Below are 20,376 nucleotides of genomic sequence, written 5' to 3' on the forward strand. Positions count from 1 at the left end.
TTCAAGGCTATTGGAAGTTGTTTACTAGAGATATCAAAGACAATCCTGTCTAAAGTGTCATATTTCAATGTCCTATAAACAACTTTTACATTAAAAATAAATAACCAAACCAAAAACTGGTGAAGAGATGGATTTATTTTCCTAAATTAGGAGGAACACAAGCTCAGAAGCCTGCAGTTAAAAAGCCCAAGACACCCAGGAAGGCTAAATTCTCCTACTAATGCCATACAAGAAAAAAAAAATCGGAACTTTTTTATTGACTTAAAACAGCTTTTATTGTGACTCATAACACAAGCTGCCAAATGAAATATAGACTTCTTTAAAAATATGAATCAATAAAGCTTCTTCAAACTCAGCGGTTTCAATCAAGATTATTACATTTATATTTGAGATTACAAAAAGAACTTGCTCCAGAGAGTTCTACAGCAGGCTGATGAGCTTTATAGTTAAAATCAATTTAACTGAATGTTAGGAAAACAAGAATATGGAAATGGTAAACTGAAAAATGGAGCTATAGGCAACTCACAGGAAAGGCAAGTTGCTCAAAGATGCTGACTCGTATTGCGTCTGAGAAACAAACACAGAACTGCTCTGTGCGGCTGCAAGAATGTCAGCATTGTGCTACTGGGGAAAAAGAATAAGGTGTTAAAAAAAAAAAGTTAAGTTTTAGCCTGGTACAATCATTTTCATCAGATTTCTTGGCATTAAAGTTATTAAAATGCAGCGTAACATGCAGCAGAGCGAGCACTGGGGGCAGCTGGGTGGTACTGGATGCTGCTGTATGGAACCCCTCAATGTGAAAGCAATTCCAGCCTCAAGCAGCACTCGCACCCAGGATCTCCAAACGTTTCCTCAGGGCTGCGGAGCTGCTCGGGCACTCCCAATGCACACTCAGCTTTGAACACTGTCACACGGCCGCGGTTGAAGAACAGAGTGTTTTTAAGAAGTCTGAAGTCTAAGGGGGCTTAAAATAAAAACTCGACTTTCTAGCCACAGAGATCTAGAGGTCTTGGAGCTTGTTCTGGAGCTCCCTCTTGAGGTTACATACTACACTATGTTAAAGACATCGCAATATCCTCATAACTTATTCTATTCAAAAAACAGTATGTCCTTGCAAAAGAGATATTATCAAAGGCATCTCCTCAAGCCTCTGTACATTACTTCACAGAGAGCATTAGATGCTTTTGAGTTACAAGTGCTGCAATGTTTAAAAGATGGTGAGCAGATAAGCACATGTTAAACACAGGAAGATAAACTGAAGAGAGTCGTTACTTACACACCTTTGGTAGCCAGAGCATCACAGACAGCAGAACCGCTGTTACTGTGAATCATGAAATGGAACAGTACACAGGAATGATGAGAAACTAACGGTGTTGCCTATTCGTAAAGCAATGGCAACTTCACCTGGTTTATTTAAGCTGTTAACATATCCCACTCTGGGCGACCTTTTAAGCTACTCAAAGCATCCACTGTCTTACCCCATTGTCTTTGTTGCCAAAAGCCACTACCTGGGCTGACACCTCTGGTTTTTAGTGTCCTGAATCCATTTGGAAAACTCCTTAAAAAGGTTTTGCTGAAATGTCGCTCTGGTCTGTTAGAAGAAAACAGTATCTTCCCACAAGCTCTGCAGAGTGCCACATGGAAAAAAAACTTGCAACACAGAAATTCCTCAGAAGGATTTTTCCAGACTCCTGTTGAGAATTTTTTTTACTTCTCCCGCAATAGCTGAAGGTAAAAATTCAGATGGCCAAGGAAGGCTTTGGAAGTAGCGCAAGAGCCAAAAGCACAAGCCTTGCCTAGGACAGTCACACTTCACTAATGCTGAGGCCCCAGCTCAGCACTTTCCTCAGTCCCTGAACAAACACCTGCACTGTCCAAGTGAGTCACCTGTGACTGCCCAATCCATGGAATGGACTTCTGTGAGAACACACAATTGAGAAAAGATTATTTTCTTCTGGCCGGATTTTTCCAAGGAGGCTCTCCCTGCCGTCTCTTTAATCAAAAGAACTTTTTAAACTCTTTTCCAGGTCGAGCTGTGAGGTCTTCCACAGACTATCACGAATCAAAGTCACATCATCTTAAACCTTACATCCTATGGCAAGGCTTGTAGTTTTAGCAAGCTTTTCTATTTTAGGGCAGAACAGATTTCAACTTGAACGCCTCAGAAAAGCTACACACAGTTTAGTCAGTTGTCCTTACCAATTAAAAGTAACACTAAAGAAACACACAAGTCTAGAGAGATGCTAGCTCCTCTCACTGCATGCCTTCATGTTTTTGAAATGTGCACAATATTTGTCATTTCATAAATTAAGCCCTTAATTTAATGCCTCAGTTCTGAAACAGAATGCCAGGTTATAGTCAGATCACTTTCTAAAGCAACACAAATATTTTTATTTACCCTGTGCTAGAGCCTCCATCTAATATTCCATGAAAAAGACAAAACAGACAAAAAAGAAACAATTAAAAAAACCCCATACTAGCTAGAATCAGATCTTATTTGATCAGCACAGAAGCTCGTGGAAATTGTGCACAACTCACCACCTGTCCTAAGTGCAACACCGAAAAGAATGGCTTGAAACTTGCACCTAGAGAGGGTCTGTCTACTGCCAGAAAGCGTTGACCTAAAAGTTTTAGCTCCCTACAACAAAAAGACATCACAATAAGATACCAAAAATATCAAAGCAGGCTGGGAATACATATCATAGACCACATTAGGTGCAAAGTAATATTGTGAAGTTCAAGATGTTTACTTACTTTTCATGGTGCCCTCCTCCTCTTCCTCTTCTGTGTTGATGACCATTGTACCCAACTGGGATTCCAAGGTGCCATCGTGTTCTATCATCGTGTTGGCTCCATCACTCATCGTGTTGACAGCTCTTATGGTACCAGTTTCATCTCCACTCGCCCTCACCATGGTGCCTGAATCGGTTTCATCTTCTTCCTGTACAAGGATGCCGTAAATACATTTTACTGATGGTGGTGAAGTCATGTGAGGAATGTCTGTATTCAAGGACACTGGCAAGCCTTACTAATTCAGAGATTTTTTTTACAAATACACATAGAAGTGACATTTTGGTTTTACACACTTAGTTCTCTCCCTGTCATCTCCAAACAGGTAAGGAAAAGTCTCCATAACTTTTCTGCCAACATGATAAATAAGAGAATAGATAAATAATAAGAAGAAGCTTCTCAATGCAAGTCGTATCTTGTTTCTGACCTAGTGACCTGTCTGTTAGAGTACATTACAACACTCAGTCATTAGCGTTTCTACTAATGTTGCCAGTTTTAAGAGCTGAGCCAAGGCCCCTATCTCAAGTGGTGCAGTTCACTAAGGAGTCGTCAATTATTAGAAGGCAATGGCTCTAAATCTGGAGTGCGTGTGGCACTGAAGAGGAATGATCACCCTGGTTTTTAAGAATCCGTCTTTAACGTGTAGTTAGTTTTACTTGCTATAAACTTCAGAAGCAATGAAGAAAAATAAGCTGAATTTACAAATCTTTAAAAAGGAATTAAATTATTGAAGCCCAGTCATTTTTTCAGATAAAAATTCTATCTTTCCATTTGTTAATGGGTACTAATATTATAGACGTTAGAATTAGTGCTGTCAAGACTCAAGAGACTGGCTTGAGGAAAACACAAGCTCCTGTAACAAATTCTGGTAGGACAACTCCCTGGCAGGTGGTTATGTTAGCCAGAGGTAGTAGTTTCATTAAGTGGTGTGTGTGGTTCACTAAGTATATATTGTCACTAGGATTTAATGAAGAACAAGGTCAAAATATCCACAACCTGTTTAGATTCTTGGAAATGTGGACCAGGTAACCAGCTACAACAGAAGTAACTTCCTAGGTTATATTAATATCCGCTCTGTCAAGGTTGTCTATATAATTTACTTCCCAACCTCAAAAACAACAGCAAGAGGAGGAGAAAACCACATGAGATGTTCATGGAGGAAAAGTAATTTTCTGTGGAGATGAGTGGGTGAGAGGAAGTAATAAATTTGTTATCTACACATCATTTAACAAAGGACTACAGCAGAAACTTCCACGGCGCTTGGGGACACTTTTCTCTAGGAGACACGGACTAGTGAAGCTTCAGGAAAACACACACTGACAGAGACTGCTCAGCTCCACTACAGAGACACCATCTCTCAGCAACATGACTCCAGATCACTCAGAAATTAAGGAGAGATGGTAAGGACAACACTCTTAGACTCAATGTCATGGCAACATGACCAGTAAAGTTACTTCCACACTGAATAAACAGGTGGTCCTAAACTGGAAAACCAGACCACCAAAGGCTTCAGCACAGACACTGTGGACCATGCTACTCATGTCTAACCTCTGAATGGGACTGGCACACAAAGCCTTTTGTTGCCCATTTCATTTATTCAGCTTGAAGCAGGCAGAGGCTCATAAAACAGTTTTCAACATGCTTTCCATATTCACATGCTGTAAGCACCGAAACAAGGAGCCCGAGCTTAAATTCACAGCAACACCCTGAACACTTGTCATGCCCTCACCTCAGGTTTCTGTCGGTTGCTCTTGTGTAGTAGAAAGTTTCTATAAGGGGGGTTCTAAAGCACAACAATAGTAAAACAACATAACATACTTATATCATAGTGCATCAGAGATTATATTATTATTTTATACTAGAAGAGCAGTCTAAGACCTGAATCTACAATGAAAAATTCTCATTACTGCATAAATAATGTAATTCAACTGGGAAAATGTATCAAGGCTTTTGCATACACTACTTCATAGACCTATTCAATTACAGGTCTCTAGCTGCACTCTGAGCTAAACTGTAAGTCATACATGCTGGGTATCACACTCAAATATAAAGATTGAGCAGAGACTAAGCATCAGGTTAAGCAAAGCAGAAAACTCGAGAATTAAGTTTAATCCATGGACAATTGGACAAAATATTTAAAAAACAAAACCCAAAGCAGCTAAGCCTTATGAAAGGAACAAGAGTCTGGACTTTGTACACTCTTACTATTAAATACTCACTGAATTTTCTTCATCATCTTGATCTAGTTCACGCTGTTGTGCCTCTTGACGTTTCAGCTTGATGTCCATTGCTTCATTAATCAAGTCTCGCAGAATTGACACTCCTTTGGCACTTTTAACAAATGGATGCTGAGAAGTATTTTAAAAACAAATAAGCACTATGTCCAAACCAAGACATAACAGTAAACCACTGTTACTATGCCTTATTTCCAATCAAAATTAAGGTTTAGCTCAATACCTAAATAAATACCTCACTAAAACAAAAATCCAATACTTCTGTTTGGCATTAGAGGGAGACATCGCACCCTTCAAGAAAGTACAAAAAACCTCTAAAAGCCAAACAAAAAAAAACCAACCCAGAGAATCCAAAGGTAGGAAGCTCATGTTAGACTCGTTCTTAGAGAAGAACTGAAAAGTTGAAGTTGAGTGCAAGATTTTTTAAATCAGATATTAAAAAGTAAAATGTGCAGTGAGGAGGAGCACCAAGAAATGAAAGTATCATCTCAGACAAGCAGCACCGCCTACCATACTGCCTCTCTAGAGCTTACGTTCTTGTAAGAAAAGGCGGACCTGCAGAAGCTGTGTGGCAGTGGCACGCTGCTCCGGGCTCTTCACGAGACACTGTTTTACGAAGTCCGTGAAATTGTCTGACCAGAGCTCTGGTTTCCGGAATGTTGGAGGTGGGTTGGTAGGAATCATGAAAATTGCCTGAAAACACAAGAATATTCCAGATTTCTAAACAACGTTTAAAGCTTTCCAACAGTACAACATAAATACGCAAAAATATACACTGGTACTAAAGAATAATAGACATTTCAAGTTCACTGCTTCTGAAGAATTTATGCCAATATTATACACAAATTTGTTCAGAGGAATCAAGTAGCAAGAAACAAGACTTTCCTCACTAGGTGCTTACACCTCTGCCTGAGTCATTATATGCCCCAAATGGTGTGAACTGGCCATTTTTAAGTCTTACAAATTTGTCTTTGATTTAAAAAAAAAAAAAAAATTGCTTTGGATAATACAGCTGAAAATAAGTTTATTGACACCCAACACAGGCAGCTGCAGCTATGTCTTAACAGAAGATGATTGCAATTTCCCTTCCCATTCAGATTCTCCTTCTCAAAGACTTGTTTTTAGTTTAATCAACACTACAAAGAACTGACAGAAAACAAATAATTTACTCCAAATGTTGATGTGTTATTCAGCCAGCTATAATAGCAAAACCTTTCCAAACAGCAATACATTCTAAAAGGCCACAGTCCTTACCCTCATAGGATGAATATCTGCATACGGTGGTTTGCCTTCAGCCATTTCTATTGCAGTGATTCCCAGCGACCAGATGTCTGCCACACAATTATACCCAATTTCTTGAATCACTTCTGGAGCCATCCAAAATGGGGTCCCTATAACTGTGTTCCGCTTTGCCATGGTGTCCTGAGAAGAACAGCAGGACAAAGAGCCAGACAATGGTAATTTTATTAGCCACAAACATTCATTAATGAATCATCACCCTAATTATCTTCCACTTGCACGTACGCACATTATTAGACTCAGCAGGACTGGGATACAGAGGGCTGCAAAAAAGGATTGAAATGTGCTTACAGAGGTTACAAATACCCTGAATAAAACAGCAAGTGCAGTTGCAAACCATTACTTTGGTATAAGAGCTTCCACAGAGGAAGCTCTGCTCTAATGTGTTGCTGTTTTAGTATCTCATTACATTGACGCAAAGTGTTAAAAACCAGTTTAGAACAATTTCTCAAAGTCTCCACAAGTACGTCATACTCACATACAAGTTGAAAAGGTAAACTGAGGTGTACACAACCATCTTGGTTTTACTTACTGTAAGTTGTCCTGCCACTCCAAAATCTGCAAGTTTAGCATGTCCCTCTGTATTTAGCAATATATTTCCAGCTTTGATGTCCCTGTGTATTTTCCTCATAAAATGCAGGTACTCCAGTCCTTTCAGTGTTGATTGCACTATTGTAGCAATTTCTTCCTCTGTGAGCTTAAGAAAAAAAAGAGTTAGTGGCAACCTATCAGTTGCTGAGATGTAACACTATTGTGTTTCAGTCTGTTTTACTGAGATTCAATAATTACCCATTTAATTGCCTTCACTAAAGTTGCCATATTAATGGGAAATTAGTTAGCGACTTACAGCATCATGCAGTAGAATTAGATTATAAACAGCACACACATACCGTATTTCACATACCATAACCCTTTCTCAACTAGTAATTCTTATCTTGCAAGACATATTATTATTTTACTTAGTGTTTCTTTTTTATTTCGAAGGTATTTGCCAAATAAGCCAGAGTAGAGTCTGTTATTATTATTATTATTATTATAAGAGATAATATTATTATTATTTTTCAGAAAGCCAAACCAAAAATCTGCTTCACTGATTACATTATCCAGATAATCAGAACTTGATCAATGTAATCAGTTTCCTCATTTTTCAGAGGAACTAAGGACCTGCATCTCAAGTTATGGCCAATGGTTGTGTCAGACATTGAACATCACGAGAATTACGCCCAAACTGTTCAGTTTTCTTGAACCACGGGACACCCATATTTCCCACTCATACATTCAAAGGAGAAAGGACGTACAGTTTTATTTCGTAATCGAATAATATCAGACACAGATCCAGCGCCGCAGTATTCCATGACTATCCACAGGTCTGTGTTCTTAAAATAGCTGCCGTAATATTTCACCACATGAGGACTATGAAATGTGAGAAAAGAAGAAAATAGTGAGTCAAAGACCAGTAACCAGCATACCTGAATAAGCAAAGTGCACTGCAGAGCCCCTAAGTAAGTTTTAGGAATTCGGAGCTGAAGTGCCACTGAAACCGTGATCAAAAGCATTCCAAAACAGACTGAACTGCCACAGGGCTATGCACCCACAGGAGTGCTTATCTGACCTGCCAGCTGGTCAGTTCAGGGAGCTAAACTGCCTGAAAATAAATCCTACAGAAATGAGGAGCGATCAGCCTTTGATTTGGTTTAGCTCCCTGAACTGGAACGCAACAAGGTCAGTGCTATGGCCAGCAAGAAGGCAGGACAAGGGAATGAGAAACACACCCCGGCAGTAAAGCTGCTGCAGAGCATTTGCAACCATATGGAAACATCAAATAAGGTCCAAAGTTTGCTAGAAAAGAGCTACCGTATTTGGTAAGAGGACTGTTTCCCCACTACCACAGGCACCTACTTGTTTCTATAATTTAGTCCAGGATGTATTTTAGGAATCCAGTACAACCTAAGACTGTCTCTCACAGTCAGTTATCTGGCTGCCCAAAACGCAAACCACCCAGAAAAGCATATCAATCTGAATAACCATCTCTCCTCTGGAAAAGGAAAAGCAGAAAACGATCAGAAGGACTGTTCCTGATTTTGTGGGAATGGAGGTAAGAGACAAAAGTGCAGTTGATCTATTCTCTGCTGAGTATTTTCTAACAAAAAACTATAAAACTAGAAAACCAAAGTCAGTGTCTTTCTGCTTGCACAGCAAATGTGATGCTCCAGTGATTCATTCCCTCTGCTGTTCATAACCGTAAGGTCTCGTTTTAGGCCTTACAATGTTAATATTAAATTTATTTTAAGAGACACTAGTAATGGTTTCCAAGTTACACAGTAAGATTTTTCACAAACAAATTATTTTAAAGCTACATTTTGTTGTCTGCCACCAGTCACCTTCATCTAAAGTTAGTGAAAGTGAAATGCAATAGAGTGACTGGGACTATAGTTTTATATTGCTAATGTAATTTATTTTAAATGGTTTTCCATGCCTAAAGTGCATCAAAATAGTGCTTCTTAAGGCTAAATTCATAATGCTAGGAGAAATTGGTATATTTTAAACTTTCAGCCTAGGACACAGTTTAAGAGGAGGTCTTCTGCACCCATGAGCTCTTCATTAGCCAAGTCATTACAACATCTTTTCCCAAAAGAAACACGCAAAGGCAACCCAGAGAGCCAACCATCAGCCCGCAGAGCTGCCAGCAGGTTATTCTGGGGATGCTCGGATCAGCAGACAACTTGTACTGCACTACAACCTGCACAGGCAGGAACTGGGGAAGGACAATTCTGCCACCCAAGCAGATGACAGCACGGAGATTATACACATGCAAGAGCAGCCATGCATTGGTGGCTCCCATCCGCATGCCCCTTAAAAACAAACCAAAAACCCTCTCCTAACAGTTTTCTACAGCCATACCAAAACTTGTTTAGAAACCATTAACCTTTTGGACACAGGAACTGCTGTTGGAGAACACCATCGAGTTACCACTGCTCAACAAGCGATGGCACATCAGGAAAACTGCAGTAACTGCTCAGACACTTGGCTCTTTGCTGGCAGCGAGTGCGAGGTCATTCGACTTGGCTTAATGCTCTCTTGGTGCAAGCCACTTTTTTGTTGTCTTACCTTTGCCTGGATTAACACTACCCAAATGGTCAGTTAACATGACTCGGTTGATACGAGTAACTCGATCATACCAGTCCAGCCTTCTAAAAAATATTTAAGGCAACATCATGGCTTTTATTTGATTAAATGCTAGATCGTAAACAACACTTTTCTTTGCATACTGATAATGGGTTTTGCAGTATACACTTACCTGTCACATTGCTGCATTATAGATATTTCCTTTATAATCTCTTGCAGGTCAGATTCCACAGGAACTTGTTTAATTGCAACGACTTGACCCGTTTCTTTATGAATGGCTTTGAACACACTGCCATAGGAACTGTGAAACAAAATATTAAACACTGAATACAATAACATCTTAGAAATACAAATGTTATGGTTTTGCTTCTTGCAAGTACAGACATCAGGTAAAAAATTAGCTATCCTCCCACTAAAAATATTTTGTATTGTAATGTAAATAATCAGTCCACTAGCTCCTAGACACTATAATAATATAAATAAGCCACAGCACACTGAGACAGTCAGAAAGGAGCCAAACATTGTTACACTGCTCACAGCTCTGCAAGGGCGTTTTACACAAATCCAGCAAGTACAACACTCTCCTTTTCCAGCATACAGTACCAGCTGAGCATCAGTAAGAACTACGGCTCTGGACAGAGAGGTTCAATTGTTCTTGGCAGGTATTGCCTGTCTTATTTCCAGATTCTTTACTCACATCAGCCACAGAGATTTACAACTCATTTTTTTCAAATGAACTGTTCAGGGCAGCAAACGTCACTCACCGAGTGCTCCCACACTGCTCTGCCTTACCAAGTGGCACAATGCAGCACAAGTTCATTTCCACCACGTGGATCTTCCACAGGAGGTACCAGGGATGAACAACAAAACCTCCTGAGTTCCCACAGAGCCCCATCAGCTCCAGACTGGCATTTTTCAACAATGTTTTAGCTTCCTACTGCTGAACAGTAAGCTGTTCCGATTAAGATAACTTATTCTAGGCAAAAAAAAAAAAAAAATCTTTATTCTATAACTAACCACACACAGTCACTATGTTAGTGCACGCCTTTGCAGTAATAGGACCATGACAAAAGTGAAAAATCAGAGACCACTGAACATGTATCCATTACATGGATTTGTTCTTAGAGAAATGGACATTTGGCACAATGCAATAGAACACATACCCTTCTCCAAGCTTCTCCAATACATCAAATACTTCTTCAGGTTGTTTGGTTAAACTGTCTTCATCTAATTTCTTCAGCTGCCTGTATATGCAAGAACAGAGAAATTATTACATTTAATTTTACGGCACTTTAGGCTTTGCTGACACAGAAGAATCAACAGCACCACGTAAACACACACAAGGCTTAGAATGAAGTAAATTGATTACAAGCTAAGTTTATCTCACCTGACCACCAGATTGAGTATTATTATTCAGTATTATTATTATATATTTCTAGCACCCAATAGCAAAAGAGGACTGGGAATTACACAGAACAGAATTTGATCAGGCACACAAATCTATAGTTCCTCTTGGTGGAAATGCATCTCAGGACCTATACGCTGGTGGTCAAATCCCAACACAGCACTGCAGAGTCTCGCAGCTACTGCACATATCTGCCCAAGTTCAATATCTTGAATAGAAGGATACGGACTAAGGCCATGCAAAAGGGAACATCATCTTCCCTGGTGCCTTAGAATATGTGTGGAATACATTTGTGGGGAGGAAGGAGGCAATGCTGATCTCACTTCTGTGCTTTTAACATCAGAAGTTCAGATCTTGTCTTTGTGGGCCTGTACATACATACATACATACAAACAATTTTCAATTCTAACAGGAAAAAAAAAAGAAGAAAGAAAACTGATATCTCTTTAAGGATCTTAACCCTGCTTGGTCCATCCCTCTTAAATGCATTGCTGGTAAGCGTCAGCTGAAATACCTCCTGGGGAAAAAAACATGCAATGTACCGGGACTCCTTTTTCAGCTCCCCTCACCGCCAGTACAATTTCAGGGAGATTCTGTACACAAGGCAACAACAAGATCAACCACATTTGTTTCCATCCTCCTCTGTCACGCTGGAGAGCATTTCGCCAAGAAACCTCTTGAAACAGCCAAGGACTGCATCAAAAAAAAGTTCTGAAAACAAAGTGTTTTATTGTCGGATGAACAGTATGCAACAGCTCCAAACAAGTGCTCTTTTATTTTCGCATGAACTAAAAAAAACCAATCTGAAACAAAAACAAAACCACAAAAAATGCACAAACAAACAAAAAAAACCCCCACACACCAAAAAAACCCCAACCTCCAAGCTCCCGAACCAGCTCGTGCTAGTTTTTGAAACGCAGAAACTTCTTAGGCTTGGAGTTTTCAAAACTTACTGGTCTCACAGCGAGCAGGGCTTGAAACGAAACGAGCATGGTCACCTGCAACTGCAAATTCACACTGAAAGCTCTTACTGCTGCTATTAAAGATCACAACTCGAGCCACAGGAATGCTAATTTTGGTACTAAATACATTTTTTTCCTCAATTTCTTCAGAAACAGGGTGAGAAACCGCTCATTGATCCCTGGCTATTATGTTTAGGTACAAAAGCCATATAGGAGGAGCAGCTCACGCATGGAGTACATACAATGGCTTCCTGAAGTAAAGGAAACATTATAAAGAAGCAGAGTCAGGAAGTGGTGAAATACTGAAAGTCGTCACTGGCTTCCCTGCAAAGATAAGCACTAACCCACAGAATGTTTCTTGTCCTTGTGAAAATGGGGAGGGAGGAGGTGTTGGAAGAGAAGGGGAAAAAAATACATATGTATCGGTGACTACACAAGCTGCCATTTCCAAGGAACCCAAAATGGGCAATGCAAGAGGCAGATCCTTCTTGCTGAAGTTAAAATGAGGCCTAAATTCTATTAAAAAAGGGGTTTTCACATAATCAAACGCAGTAACCAGACAACAACTGCGCTTACATCAAACTACCTCATTTCTGCTGCAGTCCAGGGCTGCAATTACTGTGCACCGTCCAGCTCACTCAGCGCACTCGCTGCTGTCAAAGACAGACTGCTTTTTTATGGTGTGTTTATACAGCACAGACAGAACAGCAACACAAAACAAGTTGTTACTCAGATCTAACCTGAATCACCTTCCAGTTAAATACTAGCAAAACCGATTAGAGAATAAAACCAGACTTTTTAAAATAGAAAATACATTGCTGTTTAACAAAATAAAAGAGTGTGTCACAGAGGAGCAGAGCCGGCAACCTCCCCGGGACACAGCTGCAAAGCACCGACAGCATTTTGACAGCCCGACCCTTCATCCAAACCGCTGCCGACCCCGAACCGCTCCCCCCACTCGGGGTCACCCCAACACCCCCCGGCGAGCCGGGCCGGCCCCTCACCGGCGTGTCCGGGCCCAGCGCGGGGCTGGGCACGGCACCGGGGGCTGACGAACCGGCACCGAACTCATCCCAAGAGAGACGGGCGCAAATGTCAGGTTCCTGGGGCTCTGTCATTGCACCGGAGCGGGTCAGCACAGCCCCCGGTACAGCCACATCCACCGGCGTGAGCTCCGGTACTTCAGTTCAAGCCACTTTCCCAGCACCGGAGCTCGATGCTGTCACCGCACGGACCCACCGGCGCTGCCCGGTTGGTCTCGCCGAGGGCCCCGCGGCCCCGCTGCTCCTCCAGCCGCCGCCTGCGACGTGCGCCGGGCCGGGAGCTCAGTCCCGCCGGCTGCCTCGCTCCCGCCGACACCCCTCGGGCCCGGGACGCGCCTGTGACAGGAAAGACGCGGCCCGCACAGGGGCCGGCCAAGTCGCAGCAGCCCCGGTCCCCGCGGGGATACCCCCGCTCTACTTACCGGCGCGGGTTCCGCAGCTGCACCGTCTCCATGGCGCTGCGGGGCGGCGGTCGCTCAGCCGGCCGGTCCCTCACTCCTCCATCGCCGCCCGCCGCGCCGCCGCTTCCGCTCCGCCGCCGGAAGCCCGCGAGGAGCGCCCGCCCCCGCCCTGCCGGCCGAGGGGTGTGGTCTGTGCAGGCCCCGCCCCCAGCGGCAGAGGCGTGGCCTCCCCGGCCCGGCGCGATGGCGGCGTCGCCCGGTGCGCTGCGTCGGGCCGGCAACGAGGAGTTCCGCCGCGGGCAGTACGGGCCGGCCGCCGCGCTCTACACCCGCGCCCTGGAGCTGCTGGAGGCCGCAGGTACCGCGCGTCCCGGGCCGGGCGGGGAGGTGGGGGGCAGGCGGAGCGGAGCCGAACCCCGCTGCCGTTTGTGTCCCGGCACAGGGGAAGCCGCCGCCGAGGAGCGGAGCGTGCTGCTCGCCAACCGCGCCGCCTGCCACCTCAAGGACGGCGCCTGCGGCCTGTGCGTGACCGACTGCAGCAGGTGAGTGGCGGCGGGGCCGGGGGCAGCGGGGGTGATGGGGCCCGAGGGCACCGGGCCCTGGGGGCGGCGGGGCCGGGGGGGCTCGTTCGCTCGGCTCCCGCACCGAGAGGGAGGCGAGGCCGGGCCGGTGGCAGCCCCGGAGCGACGCCAGCCTGGCCGTGCCCGAGCCCGATCCTCCGCGGCCCCCCGGGCTCACCTCGTCCCCGGCGGCTCTGTCCCCTCCATCCAGCGCCCTGGAGCTGGTCCCGTTCGGGATCAAGCCCCTTCTCAGGCGGGCCGCGGCCTACGAGGCCCTGGAGAGGTACCAGCTGGCCTATGTGGACTACAAGACAGCGCTGCAGGTGGACTGCTCCATCCCGGCCGCGCACGACGGCGTCAACAGGTAAGGAACGCCCGCTGTGCTCCGGGGTGACACCGGGAGGGTTGGGGACACAGCAGCTTGATTTGGCGCTCCTGCGAGCCTTGCTGGGTTTCTGCAGCCAGGTCGGGAGTGAGCTGGGTCCTGAGCGCACGGGTAAAGCGATTGAGGACTCTTGATGCTTTGCACAAGGTGCAGGCTTGGCCGCACTGTCTGCCCTTCAAGATGCTGGCTGAGGGCTGGGAATGAATTTCCTGGGACAGTTTGTGCTTTGCTTGGTCTCTGTTTTAAAACAAATAACTACAGGCTCCAGCTCCCTGTGCTGACTGGGCTTACAGGCTGCCATAGCGCTTTCCTCTTCCTGGAGCTGTCTGCTTCACTTCACCGCTTCCCAAGGCTGAGGACTGACACGCACACCTCTTGCTCGACTGAGCAATGACAGCTCCAGCCCTCATCCTCTGGTATTTTTAGCCCTGCTGACACGAAGAAGCTCCTTTCATTAATGTCGTGTCTGTAGAAGGAGCTTAGTTTAGATGCATGTGAAGGGGTTAGTGGAGAGGTGCTGTTCTCAATACATGAGCTGGGTTACAAAGTGACTGTGCAGGCTCCTGCATGGCCAACAGATGGTGTGACCACCAGCCCTCTCTTCCAGGATGACTAAAGCTCTGCTGGAGAAGGATGGTGTGAACTGGCGCCAGAAGCTCCCGCCAATCCCCACGGTCCCTGTTTCTTACCAGACAAGGTGGAGCGTTCCTTCTGCTGGAGCCCCTGGGGCAAACGCTCTTCCTGCAGCTGCACAGCGGGCAGGATCAGGTGAGAACGTGCCCTTGAGCTGGGTACAGAGCCCTGCAGCGCACAGGGGTGATGAACAAGGCAGCTGCCAGGCCTGCTTGGCCTGTCTGCAGCTGAGGCCTGGAGAACCCTGAGCCTGGTTCTGCCACAGCCTCTTTGGCTGGTTCTGGATCCTTTGATGTCTCTGTGTCTCATCTCTGGTATGGGGATATTTGCTTTTTGAGAGGCTGCGCTGATCTTATCAGTTTTATAGCGTTCTGTATGCTTTCTCACTGTTTCCAGACCAGGCTGCTGCTGGCACCGAGAGGGCTCAAACTCTGAAGGCAGAAGGAAATGAACTTGTAAAGAAAGGAAACCATAAAAAAGCAGTTGAGAAGTACACTGAGAGTTTAAAGCTCAACCAGGAATGTGCAACTTACACCAACAGGTACTGCTCAGCTCTTTGCCCAAGTACTTCTTGGCCCTTTATAAAAGCCACTGTGGTGCTTCCAGCAGAGCTGTCTAATGTTTGCTCCAAGTGGTCTTCCCCGTAGCTTGTATAATGTTCTCTGATCGGATACTGCGAAAAACCCTTGGAGACACTCAGCCTAGGGCTGCTAAGGGATTTCTCCCTTTAATACTTGCCTGCCAGGACTCTGTTAAGTAGTGTAAAGACTCCTAAGGCCACTGCAGGAAGCAGAGCATAGTCTGGACTGGTATAGATAGGAACCTGCATCCTTGAAGTGCAGGTTCTTAGCTTTAGAGTGGCTTACTCTAAAAATCCTCTTTTCTTCTTTTTTTTTTCAGACTAAAAAACCGTTTCCTTTTTTCCTTCCTTTTAACTGAAACAAACTTGAGCTCAAGAAGTAAGATTACATCACATATGAGGCTCAAGACTGTTTTGGAGTCCAGCTTTGTGCTGCGCAGAGCTTGGCTGAGATCTGTTGTGTGTGTTGCAGCAGCAGAAGCTGCTTTTAGCTGACGATCTCTAACCTTGTAATTGCATTGCAGAGCTCTCTGTTACCTGACTCTGAAGCAATACAAAGAAGCCGTACAGGACTGCACAGAAGCTCTGAGGTTAGATCCTAAAAACGTTAAGGCGCTCTACAGGCGTGCTCAAGCACTTAAAGAACTGAAGGTAAGTCAGGAGTTTTTGAATGGTTTTAAGCTAGGATTAGGTGCCTGTTCATGCTTGATCAGGGCAAGAAATGCCATTTAGAGCTCGTTTCTGTGCTAGACAACATCTGCCATCAGGTAGCCGAGACCTGTGTGGACTGAGAGGGGATTTTCTTTCACATCACTATTTGCTGGTTGGATCTTGTGAGTTTCTGAGCACCAGGTCCTGTTTCTGGAGATGCTGGAAGCAGCTACATGTTGCACTGAGCTTTTTGTGTCTGGTGAGAGATTCTCTAGGCAGTATTGGAAGGCTTATTGCATTGCTGCTGGACTCAGAACCCTCTTGAGTGATGAAATTGTCTTCTCAGCCCCAGTTTAAGCATATTTTAGAACAGCTACATTAATGCCAGTGCTTAAGCAATTATACAGAGGGAGGCACAGGCTCAGTTGTGTTACAAGGTAGTAATTCTGCAGTAAGAGCCTTAGACTGCATTTTCAATGTACTAACACTTAAAAAATATTCTCCTTCTAGGATTACAAATCAAGTATTGCTGATATCAAGAGCTTGTTGAAAACTGAACCAAAGAACACAGCTGCACTGAGATTACTGCAAGAACTGAACAGAGCCTAGGGTAACCAAGCAACAAGGAAAGCTTTGTTTTCCACTGCAGAAGAAAGCATTTTCCCTTCTGATGTTGTTACAGGGACCAACCTTAATGCAGGATTGGTATTGAAATCTATCATTTACTGCTGCTGAGATGTAACAGGTTCTGTGCCAGCACAATGAATGTTAAGACACAGAATCTGTATCAAACTCTATTATCTGGCTCTAAGATCATTCAGAGTTTTAATGCCTCTCCCTGTGAGGCATATAGGTTACCTTCCCTGACTGAAGTCAACTTGGCTGTAACTATTGGCCTCAGGGACTCTTTCCACATTGGCTAGGATGCATGTGGGGTGGTTCTTCTCTTTCTGAAGAGCTACAAACAGATTTTTTTTTTTCCCCTTATCAGGTGACAGTTTTGCTGCATTTGTGCTGCTATTACTGAAATAAGGTTGCTGCAGGAACTGCTGCAGTTTTCCTGGCACCACATACCATTGTGGTAACACAGGCACAGTTACTTGCACAGGGCTGAGCTTGTTTCATCTCCCACTTGATGCCTGCTGGCCCTCAGCTGAGTTTCTGCTGCTTAGTGTGGCTGGGCAGATGTTTGCAGTAGCAGCTTTTTTCTTTTATTTTTTAATTAGTCTGCACATTTAAGAAAACAGCAGCAATTAAAGCCTGCCTTGTTACACTGTGCACTACTTCTTTCAGATTCTGGGTGCTTGAGAACTTTACAATTGTCTTTTGTGGGGTTTTTCTGGTTTTGTGTTTTTGTTTTTTTTAAAAACGACTTTAGCTCCTCTGTGCCTTTTGGAGCAGTTGCTATAGGATGTTACAAGGAGCAGGATATGCAGTAACATCCCAGCTGAGGTCTGGCTTACTACTTCAATGCATGTTTATACTTATCCGGTATGATGGCACTGACTTAAAACGGTGGATAAAGAGATATTTGGATTTATTCTATGAACCATTAAAGCCATGTTTATTTTCACTTCAGAGCTGTGGTTTTTATGTGATGGATGGTACAGGGGAACTGGAACGCTTTAACCACTTTACGATCCCTCCCTTTTTGCCCAAGGACTTCAGCCACTGCTGGCCAAGGCGTTGCTTTGTCAGATGGTGACAGTGCATCAGGGTTTCTCACCACTGTTCACACTGTGCATGGGTAGAGTGCTTTAACTGGTGAGTTAAGATGCTGGAAAACGCTAGACCTGCACCAACTTACAACTCCCTGTCTCTCCACGATCCTCGCCCGAGCTCCCAGCAGACACGGGTGATGGATGTCAGGGTGGGGAAGCGCAGGCCAGCAGTACACAGATAAGCAGGGGAAGGTCACAGAATACAGGAGGAAGGCTCATTTCACTTAATGAAGAGCTGTCCTTTTAACAGCCCTGTTGTTATCTAAAGCAGCAGATACCTGCCCTGTTCAACTATTCATGACAACACCTCTCAGCAGCAGCAGCATTCACCTCTCAGCAACAGCAACACATTTTTGTACCTTACCTCTGAGACTTTCCCCAGCAATATCACCAGGTAGACGGAGATGAAGCACAGGAACAAAACACACTGCTTCAAGCCTAGGGTCACTTCTGCTCCTGTCTCCTCCTCTGCTCCATCAACCGTGCTGCTGGAGAGCGTGTCAGCAGCACCTCTTCCAAAAGGCACAGCAGCTACTCCAGACAGGAGACTCCAGATTCACATTTGCATTGCTGCTCCTCCCTCGATTCCCTAAAGGCTCAGACTTCCCCAAAGGGGATAAGCCAGGGAACTGAAAACTTTCCAATATCCTCTAATAAACATGGGAATCCAAGCCCCAACTTCACCTTTTCTGATAAACATTTGAAAGACTCTGGTCCTTGTTCCTGTCCTTTTTTAAGCTATTTGGTGTCCCTGTGCTCCTGCATTCCCTCCAGCTTTGCAGCTGTCCTCTCAAGCCAAGCCCTCTGGCATCAGAGGTGGCGTCACAGGTGCATCTGAACTGGCCTGTTACACCTGCAAGAAAAGTTGCAGACAAGCTGGCCAACAGCAGAATGAAGTTCACCTGTACAGTTCCATTCCATCTTGTATGCATTCCACTTCTGCAAATATACATCTTTCCTCTAGAGACAACGCATAAAAGCTTCCAGCCAGTTATACTTTGGGAGAAATAACAAATTAAATGAAGGTCCTGTATATTAGTTAGGCTGAAGTCACAGCATTGACAGAGTCAAGGAAGCATTTGACACAGTCTCCCACAGCATCTTCGCAGCTAAACTGAGGAAGTGTGGTGTAGACAATCGGATAGCGAGGTGGACTGTGAACTGGCTGAAGGAAAGAAGCCACAGAGTCGTGGTCAATGGGGCAGAGTCCAGTTGAAGGCCTGTATCTAGTGGCGTGCCTCAAGGGTCAGTACTGGGGCCAGTGTTGTTCAATATATTCATCGATGACTTGGATGAGGGAATTGAGTGTACTATCAGCAAGTTTGCTGATGACACCAAACTGGGAGGAGTGGCTGACACGCCAGAGGGCTGTGCTGCCATCCAGAGACCTGGACAGGCTGGAGAGCTGGGCAGGGAAAAATGTAGTGAAATATAACAAGGGAAAGTGCAGAGTCTTACATCTGGGCAGGAACAACCCCAGGTTCCAGTATAGGTTGGGGAATGACCTGTTGGAGAGCAGCGTAGGGGAAAGGGACCTGGGGGTCCTGGTGGACAGCAGGATGACCATGAGCCAGCACTGGGCCCTTGTGGCCAGGAAGGCCAATGGGACCTCGGGGGGGATTAGAAGGGGGTGGTTAGTAGGTCGAGAGAGGTTCTCCTGCCCCTCTACTCTGCCCTGGTGAGACCTCATCTGGAATATTGCGTCCAGTTCTGGGCCCCTCAGTTCAAGAAGGACAGGGAACTGCTGGAGAGAGTCCAGCGCAGGGCCACAAAGATGATGAAGGGAGTGGAGCATCTCCCTTATGAGGAAAGGCTGAGGGAGCTGGGTCTCTTTAGCTTGGAGAAGAGGAGACTGAGGGGTGACCTCATCAATGTTTATAAATATATAAAGGGTGGGTGTCACGAGGATGGAGCCAGGCTCTTCTCGGTGACAACCAACAGTAAGACAAGGGGTAATGGGTTCAAACTGGAACACAAGAGGTTCCACTTAAATTTGAGAAGAAACTTCTTCTCAGTGAGGGTGACAGACACTGGAACAGGCTGCCCAGGGAGGTTGTGGAGTCTCCTTCTCTGGAGACATTCAAAACCCGCCTGGACGCCTTCCTGTGTAACCTAACCTAGGTGTTCCTGCTCTGGCAGGGGGATTGGACTGGATGAGCTTTCGAGGTCCCTTCCAATCCCCAACATTCTGTGATTCTGTGATGTCCTCTATAAGCATCTCACTGAGAAGGAGATACTTCAGTAGTGCACAGGTCAGGCAGCCACTATGAGGAAAATAAATATTTAAGGATGTTTGAGGAAGAATTGTCAAAAAAAAAAAAAAACAACCACAAAACAAAAAACAACACACCACACACATCAAGAAAAAGGGATGATGAAAAGCCCCAGGGAAGAGTCTCAGCTAAGCAGACACCACACAGGAGCAAACGTGTGGTTCTATTAAAATGCTGGAAGGAAAACAAGAGGAAGGAGGGATGACTCTGCAGTGAGCTGAAGCGAGAGTATGACCCAGCACAGCAGGAAGATGGAGAGAGCAGCTCCAGCACCCGGGCTGGACAGAAAGAGGGCAGGTGGTGCTGGCGGAGG

The 20,376-nt window shown here is 44.9% G+C and overlaps 2 protein-coding genes across 3 annotated transcripts in view; one reads left to right on the top strand and one right to left on the bottom strand.

The window, feature by feature from the left end:
* The window catches only part of STK4 (serine/threonine kinase 4), a 43,975-nt gene extending 30,591 nt beyond the window's left edge, over positions 1 to 13,384 (bottom strand). Inside the window, exons 1-10 of one of the 2 annotated variants that reach the window (XM_065645377.1) lie at positions 13,282 to 13,384; positions 10,613 to 10,693; positions 9,622 to 9,750; positions 7,622 to 7,736; positions 6,856 to 7,020; positions 6,279 to 6,446; positions 5,580 to 5,717; positions 5,010 to 5,138; positions 4,520 to 4,573; positions 2,755 to 2,941 (exon numbers count right to left, since the gene is read on the bottom strand). In XM_065645377.1, the coding sequence (XP_065501449.1) occupies positions 2,755 to 2,941; positions 4,520 to 4,573; positions 5,010 to 5,138; positions 5,580 to 5,717; positions 6,279 to 6,446; positions 6,856 to 7,020; positions 7,622 to 7,736; positions 9,622 to 9,750; positions 10,613 to 10,693; positions 13,282 to 13,313 (1,198 nt within the window). In that variant the 5' untranslated portion in view covers positions 13,314 to 13,384. The remainder of the gene's footprint in view (positions 1 to 2,754; positions 2,942 to 4,519; positions 4,574 to 5,009; positions 5,139 to 5,579; positions 5,718 to 6,278; positions 6,447 to 6,855; positions 7,021 to 7,621; positions 7,737 to 9,621; positions 9,751 to 10,612; positions 10,694 to 13,281) is intronic. The other variant, XM_065645378.1, reaches the window with a different exon arrangement.
* Positions 13,385 to 13,491: 107 nt separating this feature from the next.
* On the top strand, positions 13,492 to 17,624 carry TOMM34 (translocase of outer mitochondrial membrane 34). The gene is made up of 7 exons (XM_065645780.1): positions 13,492 to 13,618; positions 13,703 to 13,802; positions 14,032 to 14,184; positions 14,813 to 14,973; positions 15,235 to 15,379; positions 15,943 to 16,069; positions 16,580 to 17,624. The coding sequence occupies exons 1-7, from the start codon at positions 13,504 to 13,506 to the stop codon at positions 16,676 to 16,678; spliced, it is 900 nt and encodes a 299-aa protein (XP_065501852.1). The 5' UTR covers positions 13,492 to 13,503; the 3' UTR covers positions 16,679 to 17,624.
* Positions 17,625 to 20,376: the final 2,752 nt, after the last annotated feature.

This window comes from Caloenas nicobarica, chromosome 15 (assembly GCF_036013445.1).
Source record: "Caloenas nicobarica isolate bCalNic1 chromosome 15, bCalNic1.hap1, whole genome shotgun sequence".
NCBI classification, from domain to species: Eukaryota; Metazoa; Chordata; class Aves; order Columbiformes; family Columbidae; genus Caloenas; species Caloenas nicobarica.

Excerpts from the sequence above, each read along its gene's own strand:
- TOMM34 (XM_065645780.1), top strand. The coding sequence starts at position 13,504 with ATGGCGGCGTCGCCCGGTGCGCTGCGTCGGGCCGGCAACGAGGAGTTC. Across the intron at positions 14,974-15,234 it reads TGCACAGCGGGCAGGATCAG|ACCAGGCTGCTGCTGGCACC; the intron begins GTGAGAACGTGC and ends CACTGTTTCCAG. Across the intron at positions 15,380-15,942 it reads TGTGCAACTTACACCAACAG|AGCTCTCTGTTACCTGACTC; the intron begins GTACTGCTCAGC and ends ATTGCATTGCAG.